At 36.9% G+C, this 17273-nt stretch overlaps 1 protein-coding gene across 6 annotated transcripts in view; it reads right to left on the bottom strand.

Annotated features, from left to right (window-relative positions):
- The window catches only part of LOC127961217 (activating signal cointegrator 1), a 96604-nt gene that overhangs the window by 23261 nt on the left and 56070 nt on the right, over nucleotides 1-17273 (bottom strand). For all 6 annotated transcript variants that reach the window (XR_008154399.1, XR_008154400.1, XM_052560239.1 and 3 more), the window contains one exon: nucleotides 15376-15478. Coding sequence is in view for 4 of the 6 variants with exons in the window: in XM_052560239.1 (XP_052416199.1) it covers nucleotides 15376-15478 (103 nt within the window). In the remaining 2 variants the exon portion in view is untranslated. The remainder of the gene's footprint in view (nucleotides 1-15375; nucleotides 15479-17273) is intronic.

The raw sequence follows: 17273 nt of genomic DNA, 5'->3' as shown, positions 1-17273 counted from the left end.
CTCTTAATTTTTATTTTATTACAATTTAATTTATTTTGCATGTGCCTGGAATGGATTGCATTAACTGGTGGGTCTACTAGGTGGAAACCCCCAGATCTGTGCCACTGCTTTTTAAAACTAGTCGAAGATGTTGAAAACAGCATAAAACAAACAAGCAAACTATGTTTAAATAACAGAATCTGCATCGTGCTGCATCATTTATTTCATGCTAGGCTGAACTATGTTTGAAATGAGAGATACATCTTTTTCAATTCGTAGCCAAATACCAACCGCATTCTTGGATCACCGCTTGAGTGCACAGAACCTTCAAAGGCTTACTTGCTGTTTTTTTCTGGCACTGTCAAACAGTCTCCCCATTCCCTTTTCACATCCACATATTTTTTTATGTGTTTATGTAGTACTCTTTTTAAAAGCTAGCAAGCCTTCTTAGCACTGAAGGATTGTGACACAGAGACAGATATACAAGCATATTAAACCACTTGTTGATATTTTGATCACACAGCATGATACAAGTGAACAACACTGTGTGGGAGCCTGGAAAAGTAGTCAGCAATTAAACTCTTAAACTCTATTCCACATGGCCTCGAGGACACCTCTAAAAACAGACTACATTTGTTTTCAGTTACTAAGAAACATTAACAGATCTTATTCAGTGTAAATGCCACGTTTAATGTGACATGAATGAAAACAAGGCTGTGAGGAACAGAAGTAGGAGTCCATTTAGTGGGTTATGTGGTCTTAAAGGGGTCATCGGATGCCCATTTTCCACAAGATGATATGATTCTTTAGGGTCTTAATGAAAAGTCTAAAACATACTTTGGTTAACATTTCTCAATGGCAGTGTAAAACATCACCCTTTTTACCCTGTTAAGGTGAGTTTACACCAAAGATGCATGAGCCGAAGCTTGCAAAAGAACATGACCTGCCACATCGTAACGCCGTCTCTACCATGGATGCATCAAATTGCACTTTCTATATCAATTTGTTAACTTGTTAGTAGTGCAGGTGCGTGGAATGCATCAGAAATAAAAAGCAGTGTTTATCTGTTTACTGTAGCGTTTGCACTCAGTTACTGAACAACTGATTATAATGGGATCTATGTAACTCAACATGTTGCGCCGTTCGCAGCATGTTCCTGTTAGCTGCTAGTTTACACCAATACTCCCGCTTCTAGATTAGACGATGTATCATTTCCTTAGCAACAACTTTTTAGTTCAGGGTTCGCTTGACTTTCTGTAGCGCAGCTGCTGAACTTCCTGTTAAAACAATAGCAAGCATTTGGACAAAATATAGCATGAGAAGCTTTTTCTTGTTTAGAAAAATGATCATGATAGCTTCTTGTTTTCTGATTGGCTGCGGTTGAGTTTATTCGAAGCTCACAAATATAGCCTAATTTATATCCACATGGCTTTTTTTGGGGAAACTAATGATAATGATATTTCAAGTCCAGTCAAATCAAATATGTGATGACTGTCATGTGGCATGCAATGACATAAAAAAAAGAAGAAAAAAAAAAATCCTCCAGCTTTCAGTGTCACATTATCTTTCAGAAACCATGCTGATTGTTGCTTAAGAACAATCTTCTTCTTTTTCTTATTATTATTATAGCTGGCACACAACATTGACAAAAAAAAAAAGAAAAAAAAAGAAAATGAAATTGACTACAACAAATATATTCATCAGTACAGCACTAAAACAGTAACTATTTTGAAAATGAGGAGCATATGCATCCCATCTTTATACATCTCCAGTTCCAGAAAAGTTGTGATGTTTTGTGAAATGCCATAAAATCAAGAATTTGTTGTTTGTTCTCTTTAACCTTTATTTAATTGAATTGAAGTACAAAAGAAAAGTTCCAATGTTTTTACTGGCCAACTTAATTTTATTTTGTAAATATAAACATATTTTGAGCCACGATACAGCTTTGCTTGCAAAGACTGAGAAGTTGGTCAATGAAAACTTTGGAAATATTTTCTTTGTACTTTTTTTTAAATTAATTAAATAAGTTAAACCCCTTTAAAGATACCATGAAATAACTTTTTTTAGCTTTGTGCTAATGCTAACAATTTAAAATCTTTATACATTCGCACTAGTGTATACAACAATACAACCAATTAAAAGGAGACTCATTTTCATTTCTGCCAATTTCTAAAGTCCAAACTAGAGCTGTAATCAGGCCTTAAAAGTTAGGCCCGACAGGACCCGAGCCCGACAGGTTTCGGCCCGAGCCCGACAAGTACATTTTGATTGACAGCTTTTTTAAAGGCCGAACCCGTTTACAGGCCGACATTATTCAAATGTGCGCACGCACACAGCTCTTTTGCCTTTTGTCAACAATGAGTAATTTATTCATGTTTTAACATAATTTACTCATAACTAACGTAGACTAGACCACTTGGAAGTTGGAATAAAGAAATAAAATAAGTCCTCTGTGACATCGTAACATCTCAGCATTCTAAACATAGGCTCATTTAGCCCGTAAATAGACCAACGCACCAATAAAAACGAGTCATTTAAAAAAAATTAAATTAAGATAAATTTTAAATTAAGATGGGTATTTGGCAATAACGAAATTAAGATAAAGGCTCCGCCGGATTTGCTTTATTTAATAAAAGAATAATGCCAACATTAGCGTAAATACTCTGTCAACATTATGCATTTAAGACTCAATGAATATATAGTTATCATTTGAAAAACCTTTACTCACAGAGATTAGGCTAGTTCTACATGTTTTTTGTGGAGGAAAATGATTGAATCCACTGTAGATGTCTTCAGCGCATTCCTGCGCTCACTGATGGTGCGTCATTATTCACTCATTATTCTCATTATAAGCATGGTCAACTTTTCCACACCTCAGAGTTTGCTTTAGTTGCTGGTGCAACCAAAATGTAATCACCAGAGGCAAGCCTCCGTTACACCTGCTCAGCATTCATTTTCGCATCTTTCTCGCGCTAATCGAAACACATCACATGACCGCTCCTTTACCTCGCAAACCGGAGCGCAAGCCCGAGCCCGGCCCGAGCCCGCGTAAGATGTTAGAAATTAAGCCCGAATCCCATCGGGTTCGGACAAAGATCTTCAGCTCTAGTCCAAACTCAGTCAACCCAACAGTCTCCCGAAAACACTGATTCACTGTGAACATGAAAATGTTACGTCTTCTGTTCATTCGATTGCAAAAACAGGGTGGTGTGGATTAGCGTATACTGGACGGTGTCTGGCTCGAGCCTCATAAGGAACGAGCCATGAACTGACATCACTGTGTCCTTGTAAGCCACTTAACCCAAGTTCTCTCTAGGGGGATTGTCAAGTAGGTCAGGTTTGTGGAAAAGCATTAGGTTAGGGGAGTGAAAATTCAACATGCTTTTCCAGCCTCTCTACTTCCAATGAATTCAACAAGCTGGGCGGATTGTTGGGGACCTTCGTTCATCTTCCAAACACAAATTAAGATATTTTTGATGCATTCTGAGAGCTCTCCTTACACAATCAAGACTCAGAAACATAGCAAGGAGATCATTAAAATAATCCATGTGATATCAGTGGTTCAACCATAACTTTACGAAGCTATAAGAAAATACTTTTTATGGACAAAGAAAACGAAAATAATGACTTAATTCATTAATTTGTCTCCTCTGTGTCACCCTGCCACCATTTTGGAGAGTATCGCATACACTACAATTCAAAAGTTTAGGATCAGTAAGATTTTTCATATTTTTTCCCCAAAGTTTCTTGTGCTCATCAAGGCTGTATTCATTTGACCAAAAATATAGAAAAAGCCTTGTTATTTTGTGAACTATTATTGCAATTTAAAATAAGAGTTTCTATTTTAATATACTTTAAAATATAATTTATTCCTGTAATGCGAAGCTGAATTTTCAACATTATTATTCCAGTCTTCATTGTCACATGGTCCTTCAGAAATCATTCTGATATGTGGATTTATTATAAAATTTTGTAAACCGTTTTGCTGCTTAATATTTTTTTGGGACCTTTGATAATTTGTTTCAGAATTCTTTGATAAACAAACAGTTAAAAAGAACGGTGTTTATTAAAAATTGAAATTTTGTGTTACAACATACACTACTGTAATATTTAAAAGTTTAGGGTAAGTAATTTTTTTCTTTCTTTGTCTTTTTTCCAAAAGAATGTGTTAAATAGATTAAAAATGATAGTAAAGACTTATATTGTTAGAAAATATTTATGTTTTGAATAAATGCTGCTCTTTTTAACTTTTTATTAATAAAAGAATAAAGAAAAAAGTATTAGCAGCACAACTAGACTAGAGTAATGACTGATGAAAATTTAGCCCTGCATCATCGAAATAAATCATTCTTTAAAGTATATAAAAATAGGAAATCAATATAAGAAATTGCAATAATATTTCACATTATTACAGTTTTTTTCTGTATTTATAATCAAATAAATACAGCCTTGATGAGCATAAGAGTGTCCGTTAAAAACATAAAAAATCTGACTGATCCAAAACTTTTGAACAGTAGTGTACGTAAACAACGTATGCTCTTCTGTGTCAGCAGCACTGTATGCGGATACGCCGTTCACCTTTTCCCTGTTTGCGGATCACTGTCACTGCTTTGAGTTTAAAGGGCAAATAGGGGGGAGGGAGCCCTTCTCTCAGCACTGAAGTCCTCTTGTTCACTGCAAGCTTCTCCTTCACATTAGTGAAGCAGCCAGTTCCCGGCTGCCCATTAGCTGTGTGACAGATCTGTAATAAACACAGCCTGTCACCTCTGAAGCCTGCTGCACATTTCCTGGGTAATATATAACCCCCCAACACACATTCCCTTCCCCCACCGCAGGGCTCAATAGACCTGAAACCCGATTTCTGTCGAGCATCCCAGCAGCTGCTGAAGTAAGAAATTCCACCGCACCCAGACAGCCCTGGAAAATACATGAATATAAAAAAGGAGTCCATGAATAAATCAGAACCTTTCTTTTTACTTTCCCTATGGAAGAGAATGAAAAAGATAGTGGAGAAATGAAGGGAAAAAGAAACAAGGGCACTGCAGGGAGCAAAAGAAAGGGCGATAAGAGTAGAAGTTATCAATAAGCTGATGGCCTAAGGCTAGTGTAGCCCCTCGGTAAGGTACAGCTAGTGGGGGGTGAGGTAACCGGTGGGTGATTTTGCACACTTTTCTGAACCGATTGTGTGGGACAATCTGGCAATAAACCTGTAGATGGTTTTAATATGGTAAAAAGTGTTAAAGGAGCTGAGAGATCTGAGTAGGTTGAAACTAGATATCCATGTGAGCAACTGTATTTCACTTTGTTCAGTCTGTGAAATAGTCCAGGGGATCCCAAATTTGTAAGGAAAAAAAACATATATCAGTCCTTTTTTCATTAACTGAAATAAAACAAACTGCAAAGACTGCGAGTCAGTTTATTTCTGTGGTATCAACTTTTGTGGAAAAATTAAACAAACTACAATTGGATGTTTTGTATTCTGGTCAGACAATATCCGCTTGCTCAAAGTGGGCAGTAGTTCTAACCAGAATAAACTGCCAAGTAAACCAGACATTATGCCAGTACTCAGAGACCAGGCTATAAGTCTCCAGAAGCACAAAAAGGTCACCTTTTTATTAAAATATACAGTACAGACCAAAAGTTTGGACACACCTTCTCACTCAAAGAGTTTTCTTTATTTTCATGACTATGAAAATTGTAGAGTCACACTGAAGGCATCAAAATTATGAATTAAAACGTGGATTTATATATGGAATTATATACATAACAAACAAGTGTGAAACAACTGAAAATATGTCATATTCTAGGTTCTTCAAAGTAGCCACCTTTTGTTTTGATTACTGCTTTGCACATTCTCTTGATGAGCTTCGAGAGGTAGTCACCTGAAATGGTCTTCCAACAGTCTTGAAGGAGTTCCCCGAGAGATGCTTAGCACTTGTTGGCCCTTTTGCCTTCTGTCTGCGGTCCAGCTCACCCCTAAACCATCTCGACTGTGTTCAGGTCCGGTGACTTTGGAGGCCAGGTCATCTGGAGCAGCACCCCCTCCTTCTTGGTCAAATAGCCCTTTTCATAGTCATGAAAATAAAGAAAACTCTTTGAATGAGAGGGTGTGTTCAAACTTTTGGTCTGTACTGTATCTTTATTTGGTTAATCCAGACAAAAGTGGTTTCCTTTGAAAAAATAAACAGATCATCTACTTCAAGTCTGTAGTTCAGCAAAGCAGTTCAGCAGAGCATGCTTAGAAGCTGAGCTGCATATTATTATTGCATGCAGCTTGCAAGGCATGCTTGTTTGGATAATGAAACCGTATTGATTCGAATAAAGCAAGAAGAGAGAGACAACCTTTAGCCTTTAAAAGGCTAGCATGTAACAGAATCACTGATGTGAGCTTGCAATATTCACACATGGCTGAAGCCACTCGTCAGGATATCTCTGATAGCTCGCTGTAGCGCGGATGACCTTCAGTGAGGAGATGAAGTGACAGGATAAAAGATTTCTGGCGCCTGATGAACAGAAACCTCAGCACCCACACAGCTTTAATACAGTCATTTTAATTAGCGAATGGAAATTTCCTTGTAATGGAATGACAGAGTCCAAATTTCCAACATCTAAATGTCAGCAATTCCAGCAACAATGAGGGGTAGATGGATGCGTTCTATTATACAAGTCAGTTTTCCATAATAGCTTCATTCTCCAAGACAGCAAGCATTTTTTTTGATTGCTAATCCATAAACCAACATGCGGCTGGGATGATAGGGTGCAGGAAAAGTCTGGAAAAAAGGTTATTTACACCACACTCTCTTATCCATAGGTTAAATTGGACTGGAGCGCAGTTTCTGCCTCCTCGGGTCCACAACGCACCACGCCCGAGCTCAGCTCCGTCTCCTTCAGCACCAAATATTGTTATTCCACTTGAATTATTTTACATCTCCTGGTAATTACATGGCATATGAGACTGAATAATTAGCAAGTCTACACAGAGACACCCAGGCTACATGGAATTATCAGATGTCATAATGCATTAATCTCTGCGTTCTCTGGTTCAGCACCCCACCCACCATCGACATTACCATGGAAGCCTGCGAACAGCTAGCAAAATCAGTCTTTTAAATTCAATCGCCCGATGGGCTCATTGTGCTGTCTAATTCTTTATCGAGCATACGTGAGTATTTGGTTTAATTTACCTCAGATAAATAAGATACATAATTATTCAAACACAACCTACAACTTCATTTTCTAATGTGACTAATGTAGCCTCGCTCGCACTGTTTAGTTTATCATTTGATTTGTCTGCTAAGGCCATAGCTGCCAACTCTCAGGCATTCATGCTCTCATTTGACGCCACACATCAATATTTCTCACACACAGTAAAATCGCAAAGCAAAGGGACCGACAGACAAGACAGAGCAGGATACTTATGTTCTAAAAAATAATCTCATCTCAGATTGTCAATTTTATTTCAAAATTCAAGCAATAAATACAATTTTGGCGCTTGTAAATGTGACGTGACAGATCTCTATAGCATCACGTGAACGGATGATCTCTAGCTAATGAACAATTTTAAATACAGTTGTTGTTATAATAAATAAAAAAACGCATTATATATCTGGGCTGATTAGGTGAGTTTTATTTTTTTATTTATTTTTTTTGTCTTGAGATCTTGTGCAGCCTACCTAATATTTATCCAAATGAGTCAATATTGAATCAAATCACAAGCACTGAACTGAATTGAAATCCTAAAATTTTATCAAGCAATAAAAAAGTAGCTTATCAGAAATTGTACTATGTAAACAATATAGACTGTTGTTACTAAACCTAATACAATTCTGCTTAGTTACGAAAATGTTCAAATTGGTTTTTTTTTTACACCAATTTGATATTTAAAAATAAAATATTTAAAAAGTATATAATTATCTAACATCTGACTAATTCAAAATTAACCTCAAAACATTAAATGCGGTTATATATAGGCCTATCTAGCATTACAAAAAAAAAAAATTGTCAGAAGGACATCTCGCAGTGATTGAAAGGTACATGTATGAAGGGCTTGCAGCTAAATTATCCTCAGAGGGTTTTGTTGTCAATTTGGGACTAATGTTGGATGCTCTAGAAGAGCTTAAAGACTTGTCTGAAGCATTACAACACAGAGAAATTCGTCTCTCAGAAGGTTTAAAAAAAGTTAAACGGCAGGCTGATGTTTTCTTAGCAATGATGGAGACACCAGGCCCTCATTACCAGATCGCCTGTCATGCTGTTCAAGATGGTGTTTTTAAGGGGGTTCCATTGAAAACTGGTAGGAGACAAATAAAAATCAATCACGAAAAGTTTTTTCATGCACTCAGTTGTAGCATGCAGTCAGGATGGTCCCAGGGCATGAGCTGGAGCTTTCTGATCAAATAAATGTGTTGTCACCTGACACCTGGCCCTCTCCAGTGCCACTGATGTATGGAGAACAAGAATTGAGGCAGCTTTGTGATAGTCTGGCAATGAACTGCTGTAGTGTCAAACAAGGTTTCAGGGACTACAAGGAAAACCCAAACATGGCAACTAAAGAGGGTCTTCTGAAATTAAAACACACAGTAGATACACTGGCTGTGAGCACAGCTGAAAGTGAAAGGGGATTTTCAGCGATTAATATTATTGTTTCACCACTGAGAAATCAGCTGAAGATTGTCAATGTGTCCTCTTTGATGTTTGTAAAGTTAGTGGGTCCACCACTAGAGTTGTGGAACCCAACTCAGTTTGTTAGGAAGTGGGTGATGACAAGGAGGTCAGCAGACCATGCTGCCTGTAGACAAAGACAGAATAAACCAGAGGAGCCTGGATTTACTCCTATTTGGAAGCTGATGAATGCATTAATTGCAGTATGTGAATAAGTAAGTGTGATGTATTTAAAGTGTAAAGTGTTAAGTCTGCACACGTCACATCTGCACAAGTGTTGTTTGGGTTGTTTCATAATGCATTGAGTTGAGTAATTACCTCCCGTGTCTGTGCGATTAAATCAAATATAACATACACTGTAAAAAATGACTGTGATTTTAACGGTAAAAAACTGTGAAAATGCTACAGTACAAACCTGTTTACTGGTTAACGGTAATTTCCTGTAAACTTTACAGGGAAAAAACGTAAACTTACGTTCCCAGAATTCTCTGCGTTGCATTTCAAATTTTTTTTTTTTTTTTTTTTTGATGTTTTTTCTTTGAAATAACTGTTTCTTCATAATTTTGTATCATCTGTTATGTTTATTAGGTTTGTATGTTACATAAAATGTTGTTAAATTAATGTTTATTGCATATTTCAGTTTAATGAGTCTCACCATGATGGTGTTTGGTGCTTGTGTGAATGACACTGTGCACTTTCTATGTATCTTATTATTTAAAAGCTGCTTGTGATGGGGCTTTGTTTCACCACGTGACTCTCTCATCACCACCTGCTTTTGGTGTAGTGATGGGATTTATGGCTCTTTGAGGGGATCCGGATCTTCGCGATCCGTTCCTTTCAAAGAGCCGTTCAAAAGAATGGCTCTTTTGGCTCTTTTTAAATATTTAGTCAGTTTTAAGAAGCCAGCTTGGGAGCATCTCAGTTTATCCTGGAAATAATCACTGGGAGGTATTATGAGGTGAGATTTGTAGTCAAATAATTAAAGCTCAGATATCACACACCAATATCTGAGTTTGAATTATTCTGAAATATTGATTATTACCTCATTTCTCATGTGTCGACTATATTCCATAGGGTTGCACAAATCCCTCTGCTTAGACAGTGACATCATTATTTTGATTTACCTTTAGTACAAAGTGTGTGTGTGTGTGTGTGTGTGTGTGTGTGTAAAACTACGTTGACTTATGTTATTCATACAATACCTACTCACAAATAAACATAAAAAACAAAGCCGGCTGCAATGAATTTCTGTGCAAAACAGCTTTTACTACAAACACTTCCACACAAGAACATTGTTATCACACAAGAACATTTTGATAGAAAACTATTTTTTTTTTAAGTAGATAAAATTAGAATAAATAAAATGGAAATGTCTACATACTTCATACTATTACTACTGTAAACTTTGCAAATAGGACATCAGCCCCTTCAAGTCAATGAACAATAACAAAGTGGGCTGCAATGAATGTCTGTGGAAAACAGCTTTTAGTGAAACATTTCTATACAAGTACAGTATCACAAAAGAACATTTTTAATGATTTTAAAATAAGTTTTAAATGAACACAAAATGCAATGTAAATGCATGCACAACTAATAACTAATATCATCACGCTATAAAGGGTTGGCCTGCGCTGGGTGCGCCCCTCCCCCTATAACTGTTCTGTCTCCTGGCGGAGCTCATTTGTATGAACACGCATAGGAAAAAAGAACGATAGAAAGAACGGCTCCTCTCCAGTCGCGACTCGGCTCCCATCGTTCATGTTTATGAGCCGTTCAAAAGAATCGGTTCGTTCGCGAACGTCACAACTCTATTTTGGTGGTTACCAGTGTAATACAAAGGTACAAAACAGATTTCAGTGCCTCAATAAGTTCATATATTAATATTATATCAGTTAAATTGTGGTATTAAACTGTAAATATAAAGTAAAACCGTTAAACCTACAACAGTGCAACTGTATTTTTACGGTATAAAACCGTTAAACCAAAAACCAGCTGCCGGTTTTTTAACGTATATTTTACGGAATATTTTTAACAGTGTAAACTATCAAAGAAATTGGTCCTGATTCTCTTAAATCAACATAATTTTCTTGATAAAAAGACGTTTACATATTTGCCAACCAATACTTTCAAACATGTTCAATTTCATACGTTTTCTGAGGGTGAAATCCGTTGCCTGATTGTTAGCATTAAAGATAATAACATTTTTTAAAGTATTTATCTTTGTTTGAATAACTACTCAATCTTACCTTACACATTAATACTGTAAAAATAGCCACTTTGGTGTAAAACACGTCATTTTATGGCACGATTTTTAATGATGACCACCGTAAATATAATATAAAATAAGGGCTCCCCCTCCCTACAAAAGCCAATTTAACCACTGCTCTTATCTCACATGTTGGTGCATAAATCTTATTGCTTCAAAAATTGCATTAAAAAAACTAATCATTTCTGATGTTTTATTTTACACATGGAGGAAAAATAAGCATTTTGGCTCACAGGTCTTTTTCAGAGTGTAAGGACCAATAGGGTGACCCTAATGTTGGATAAACCATAGAAGACACAGGGAAGGTAAAGACCAGGACATCTCTGTGGTGCCTTCTTACTCTTCACTGCTCTCCCAGCTTATCAGTCCATATCTCCTCCCCCATTCACCCTGTGAGGAGTTCACAGAGGTCGGCTCTCCTGAGAGCTGTGGCAGCTTAGGACAGAATGAAAATGAATGGGAAATGGTGGCTAGACACAAGGTCAAAATAGATATAAAATTCTCCATTACAATATAAAAAGGTGGTGGAGAAATGAGGGAGCCTCGAATGTCAGAGGGAAAGATTGCTTTTGAGGGCCTGGCTTTTTGCTTTCTTTTTGTGAAAACAAAAGCCCCCGAACAGTTAGTCCCCAATGCTCTTGTAAAAGCAATCAACCATGCTTGTCAGAGATGCTTTCCACCCGAGAATTCATGCATTTACTCTCATTGACGTTGTATAATTAATTGATAAATTTGATTTGCAGGTTAAACAGAAAAGAATGTGTAAATGTGATTAAGGAGGAACCGTCACGCAGATACTATTCAAGTGTGAAATGCTTCCAGTCTGTACTGTGAAGACCACTGTTGACAGACGAGTTGCTGTGAAGAATGCCTGGGAAAACGTCACTAAACCATCTCCATTAAGAGTAGAGATTTCCTGTGAAAATTACTGTGGATGGAAAAACAATGCATTCATATAGGCATATCTGCAGGTCGAAGTTCTTTTCTTTCATCATATAGGTCTTCTTATGCTGTCTGGTGACAAAACTTGGGTCGTGTGACTGGAACAAGGAGGTCTAGCGTGCTTAAAAGAGAGCTAACATTCATCCGTTAGCAATCCCATTCATCTCAATGGCACTTGCTCAGCTGGTACAGGACCTCCCAGAAGTACAAATCCCAGTACAAACACCACAAACAGTAAACTGCTGCCGCGTTCTATTTATGACGTGCTGACACAAATTTCAAAAGATTTTCAACGGTCCCTTTGTCGCGTCCATTTTAGACAGTCTTTAGCTGAAGTGGCACAGCACCACAAGACAACTTTTGCATCTGGTGTAGACTCTGTGTAAGGAAAGATAATCGGCCACGCCGATAATCGGTCGAGCCCTACAATGGACGATGACATCATCTATTGGCCCAACTGTAGTACATTTGCTTTTATTCAGACCTACAGCTATTTGTTTCATATTGTATGAATAATTTTACGTTAACTGACTTTTTCAATAATACACTATGGTAGGATTCCAAGCTATCAGTTTCCACAGTATTACCATGGGTTTCCATAGTATATTTGTCTCATTGGCATTGCCTAAAGATGTGATCCACCATTTGAAATTAGGTCTGCATAAAACAAATGAATGAACACCTTGATCATACCAAAAGGAACCAAAGCTTAGGCCATCCTTAAAAATATTTTGGTTTGCAGTAACAGTAATTTTTTTTAAAAAAAAAGGGTCGGTAGGTCGGTCTATATATTTTTTTTTTCAAGTTTCAATGTAAAAAAAAAAGTACATTTTTGTGATGGTGATGACGTCGGTATGAATTTAAACAAATTAGCATATTGTGACAGGTCTTCAACCCGTGCCTTCGGCGTATCATTGCAAACCTCAGTTTGATGCAGGCTATATAGACTACAAACAAATTAAAATCTTTGTCAAAAACATGTTTATTGCATGAATTTCAGGTGAGAAAAAAAACGAGGTACTGTTTCACTTGCATCCACCGCTACCTATGAGAGAACGTTTACTTTGCTTTCTTGGGTTGTCACTTTTGTGAAAAACAATCCTGTTTAATTTGAGTGACGAGTGTTCATTGAATCGATTGTAAAATCGATTTTGCATGTCTAAAGTTTTATACGGCAAATAACACCAAATATAGGTAAATCCACGGACAACAGGAAGGAGGAATGTAAATATTCAATATTATTCCATCTCGCGTGCACTGCTGTGTCTACACAACTTTCAAAGGACGACGAGCTCGACACGCAGTATCTGCTTTCTCCTCTTTCACCTCGTGCATGCGCACGAGATGCGATGACGATGTATGTGGCATTGCATTATAAGGTTATGTTAGCCTATCCAGTTGAAGACACTTGAAAAAAAACCATGTGGAGAAGATCTTTTTTACATCAAAACTGAAACCAAGCCGTTCACACAGAACTCATATTTCGCACATTTTCTAGAGGGACACCGTTGGACTCGTGTCTCGCACAAGAGAGCCGCATGTTTAGAAAGACATGTAAAATTAATGTATTAATTTAATTTTCTAAAAAATATCTCGAGACTTTATGTTGGGTTTTTGTTCCCCATCCCACTGCATCTCATGTTTTTAAATGAAAAAAATGTATCCTGTTTGACTGGTTTTCCGCCCTTTTTATTTATTTAAAAAATGCATGCATACATGATGCTGTTTTGTTTATAGTTCTTTAAGCAACTTAATAATAATTGGTTCATAAACATTATTTTAAATATTATGTTTTTTTCACAGTCATGTATTCTAATGCTTTGAATTAACATGCAGTAATATTTTGCTCGATGCGCTATTTTGAGGCCTCAGAAGAGAAGCAAAAAGCTTTTCTTCACCCTAACTGAAATTATGCATTTAAAATTCGAATACAATTCGAATTTTGATCATATTTAAGTAAAAAATTCGAATGTAGCTTTTCAGCTATTTTGACAGCCCTAGGCGATCCAAGCCCGAAACATTTTAGACTGAATACCGGCTGAATTCACATTTCTGTTGTAAAAAGAGAAATATTGTGCAGAAGTATTATTTGCTGTTATGCGTGTTTGTCCGAAGCTGTAGTTGCTGTGTGACGCCTGTTCAAAAAAAAAAAAAAAAAAAAAAGAACCTGGACGCGCTCCGAGAGAAGGTCGTTAAAATCATTTTCTTATTTTCGTTTTCGAAACTTGTGTTGGTTGATTCGTGCAATAGATTTTCAAACATAAAGTGACAGTCGACACGGTCACGGTTTTAGACTAGAGAGGAGAAGGGATGGGAAAAGACCTGGGCACAGTTTCTCCAGAACTTCGTCCCAAGTTAAAGCGGTGTCGAGCTGTTTTAATGAATTTTTTGATGTATTATGGTGCCCGAACCCATATGACTTTGAACAGTGACCGCGAACATTTAGTTTACTGCAGCCTCAGCCATCATTACCAAGCGCGAACCGTTGACTCTGACAGTGAATGAGAGGAGTCGAAGCGAACGCAGAACGCACAGGCCACAGTGTGAGGTCAAGGGTTTTTTTTAATTAAAGAAGATAACCTTCATTTGTATGTAGGCCAAGGCAATTTATATATTTAGAATACTTAAATATAATTAATAATATTTTATTGCGTTTGTATTAGTTGTTTGAAGAGTAAAAAAATAATTGGTCAGTCTTAACGCAAATTTACAATCGGCAAGTCGGTCGGACTAAAAGCAAAAAAAAATAAAAATTGAGTCGGTGCTAAATTGACAGGGTCGGTCGGGTTACGGCAAACAAGAATATTTTTAAGGATGGCCTTAATGATGATAGTGAAAACAACAATAAGCATTAACTGATAAGGACAACCAGAAGAGAAGAAAATAATAATCTTGTGTTTCCAAGGGACATTTCCACCAACACTGTACATAATCTTGCATGTGGAGTAAACAAACATCCACAAAAGTAATTATGAAAATAATATTTTGAATACCCTGCAAGACCAATTACAGTAGTAGATGATGTAATTGGCTCAAAATACAAAAGCTCAAAATACAAAAAATACAAGATTATTTATGATAAACACTGCCTTTGCATTATCTAACAAATTTATATTTTTACCAGGCTTTCCTTGGTGCAGTCATGACATACAGTTAAATACAATTTATTATGATTATAATTTAAAACATTACATATATTTTGCTTTGATGTGCCAACATTCCTTATATCCTAACTGGATATAATTAAACATTTTAAAATAAATACCTTAAATAAGAATAAAAATACTTCTTCACAGTACCGTGTGTGATATTGCCTTAGAATTTGGTTAAAAAGTGTCTTATTGGGAGCATAATGAAGCTGCATACCTTTGTGTGTGTGTGTGTGTGTGTGTGTGTGGTGGTCTATGTGATGCTTAAAATTGCTACTGATTGCTAAAATTTACTGCATATGTTTAAATGTGCATCTGAGAGTGTAGAAAGGCTGAACAACTAAAGCCCTCACATGAAAAGAGGCAGACAGGACTTACAAATCTTGTGTTTCCCTTTCATGGGAAATTTCACCACCAACTCCTGGGGGTTGGAGCAAATGAAGACAAATGAAGAAGTCGACTCCTCACCGATCTGGGGATACTGAAGAGAGAGAGAGGAGCTGTGGTAAACAATGAGCTGTGTTCAGTTACTTGGTTACCACGCACAGAAAGCACAGAGGCTTTGAAAGGCTTCTTTTCCTCGTAATTGATAGGCAGCACACAGGAGAGGCGAAATTGACTGGCACTTTCATAAGAAAGGTGACATCTATCTAATCTGTCAGGGGAAGGCACAGGTCATCTTATTTCCTCCTGGCAATCAGAGAGTCGTATGATTGTATCACGGCATTCAAGAAGCACAAGCTTTTCACAACACTATTTCCTCCCCCCACCCCCACACTAAAAGCTGCAAAAAGAGCTTGACACAATCAGGGCTTTTAAAAGTGCTGCAGATATGAGGTCCCTCTGCATACTTGAGCTGTCTCGCAGGAGATGTGGATAAATTCAGCCACTGCTAGATTTACTTACACTCGTGTTGTGATATGCCCACATATCTGATTGAAATGCTTGTTGGGAAATGTCGCTTCAAGATCAGCAGATGAGAGGTTGACAAATACCTTGAACGTTTTTGTTCTAACCCTAACCTTAAAGTATGTAAGGTTTAATGTGGAAATGTTTACCTTACATTAAACATTTCAAATGTATAAAATATGAGGCAAAATATCAGTTTTTAGTTGTTAGTGTTCAACAATTCTTTTAAGTTTTCTTATAGCATTTTACTAACTAGGGATGCACCGATACTGGATAGCATGTGATAAGTGCCATATTCAGACAAAGAAACACAGACAACAGAACAACAGACAGCAGAATGGAGTTATTAGAGATTAAGGTTGTTTACGTGGGATATCTATGCAATGCATATAATGTCAAACATTCAGTATTAACACCTGTATAGCTTACGTGCATTGAGTGGATTGAGGGAGCAGCGGCGGAGAAGTGCGAGCTTGTCGTGTGAATATACAGTTCATCACTGGAAAGTTTGTAGTTCGGTCAGATGTCAAAAACAAGTAAAACAATGCACAAATTACTTTAATCGTAGGGAAGAAGATAGAGAGAGAAAGAAAGAGAGAGCGCATGCACTTCTGTTGTGTGATCTTTGATGTTCACTCAGCACACACATTTGGATTAAAACTAAATCCTAAAAAAATACAATTTAAAGGGGCATTCACTATAAACATTTATTTTCAATAGGCATTCATGACTTTCTGGCGAAAGTGAATCTAGCAGCCTGTGTGTAATGCACCAGCAGTACGTTACTACTGTCCCTCTCGTTCTGCAACCATACAAATACATGCATACATTGCGCATCTTTTGCTTGCTTGAGTGTTTCTGCATTATATGAGTGGCTCTGGGATAGAAATCGCAGCACAGATGATGAACCACAGATCAAAAAAATTAACAAAGAAAGTAACAAAAACTTGTTAAATATATTTTAATGGGCATAATTAAGTATGAAAATAACCAAAGGATATGCAATAAAACCAAAAATTATTCAGAGAGAATTTTTTATATTTTTTTTTTTACTAGTGTTTACTATAGTTCATTTATGCAAAATAAAGTAAACTGATAAATTATACCCAGAAATTCTTCAAACAGTGAACTACATATATTCGGACTATTTTAGATTGCTTCGGGGGTACCGCGGCGGAGTAACCCAGTACCTTTGTGATTCTTCATAGACATAAACAGAGAGAAGTAGTTCCGGCTAAGATGTTCTTCCGCAAGACGCAAGCAGTTCTGTTTATTAACCGCTAGAGCGTCAAAAGTTCCCTACCGCAGCTTTAACTGTTAATTAATTAATGCCAACATTATTTTATCGTGCATTAACACAGTTTTTT

Source organism: Carassius gibelio, chromosome B7 (assembly GCF_023724105.1).
Source record: "Carassius gibelio isolate Cgi1373 ecotype wild population from Czech Republic chromosome B7, carGib1.2-hapl.c, whole genome shotgun sequence".
Classification (NCBI taxonomy): domain Eukaryota; kingdom Metazoa; phylum Chordata; class Actinopteri; order Cypriniformes; family Cyprinidae; genus Carassius; species Carassius gibelio.
The sequence above is the reverse complement of the archived record's forward strand: the minus strand, read 5'-3'. Positions and strand labels throughout refer to the sequence as shown.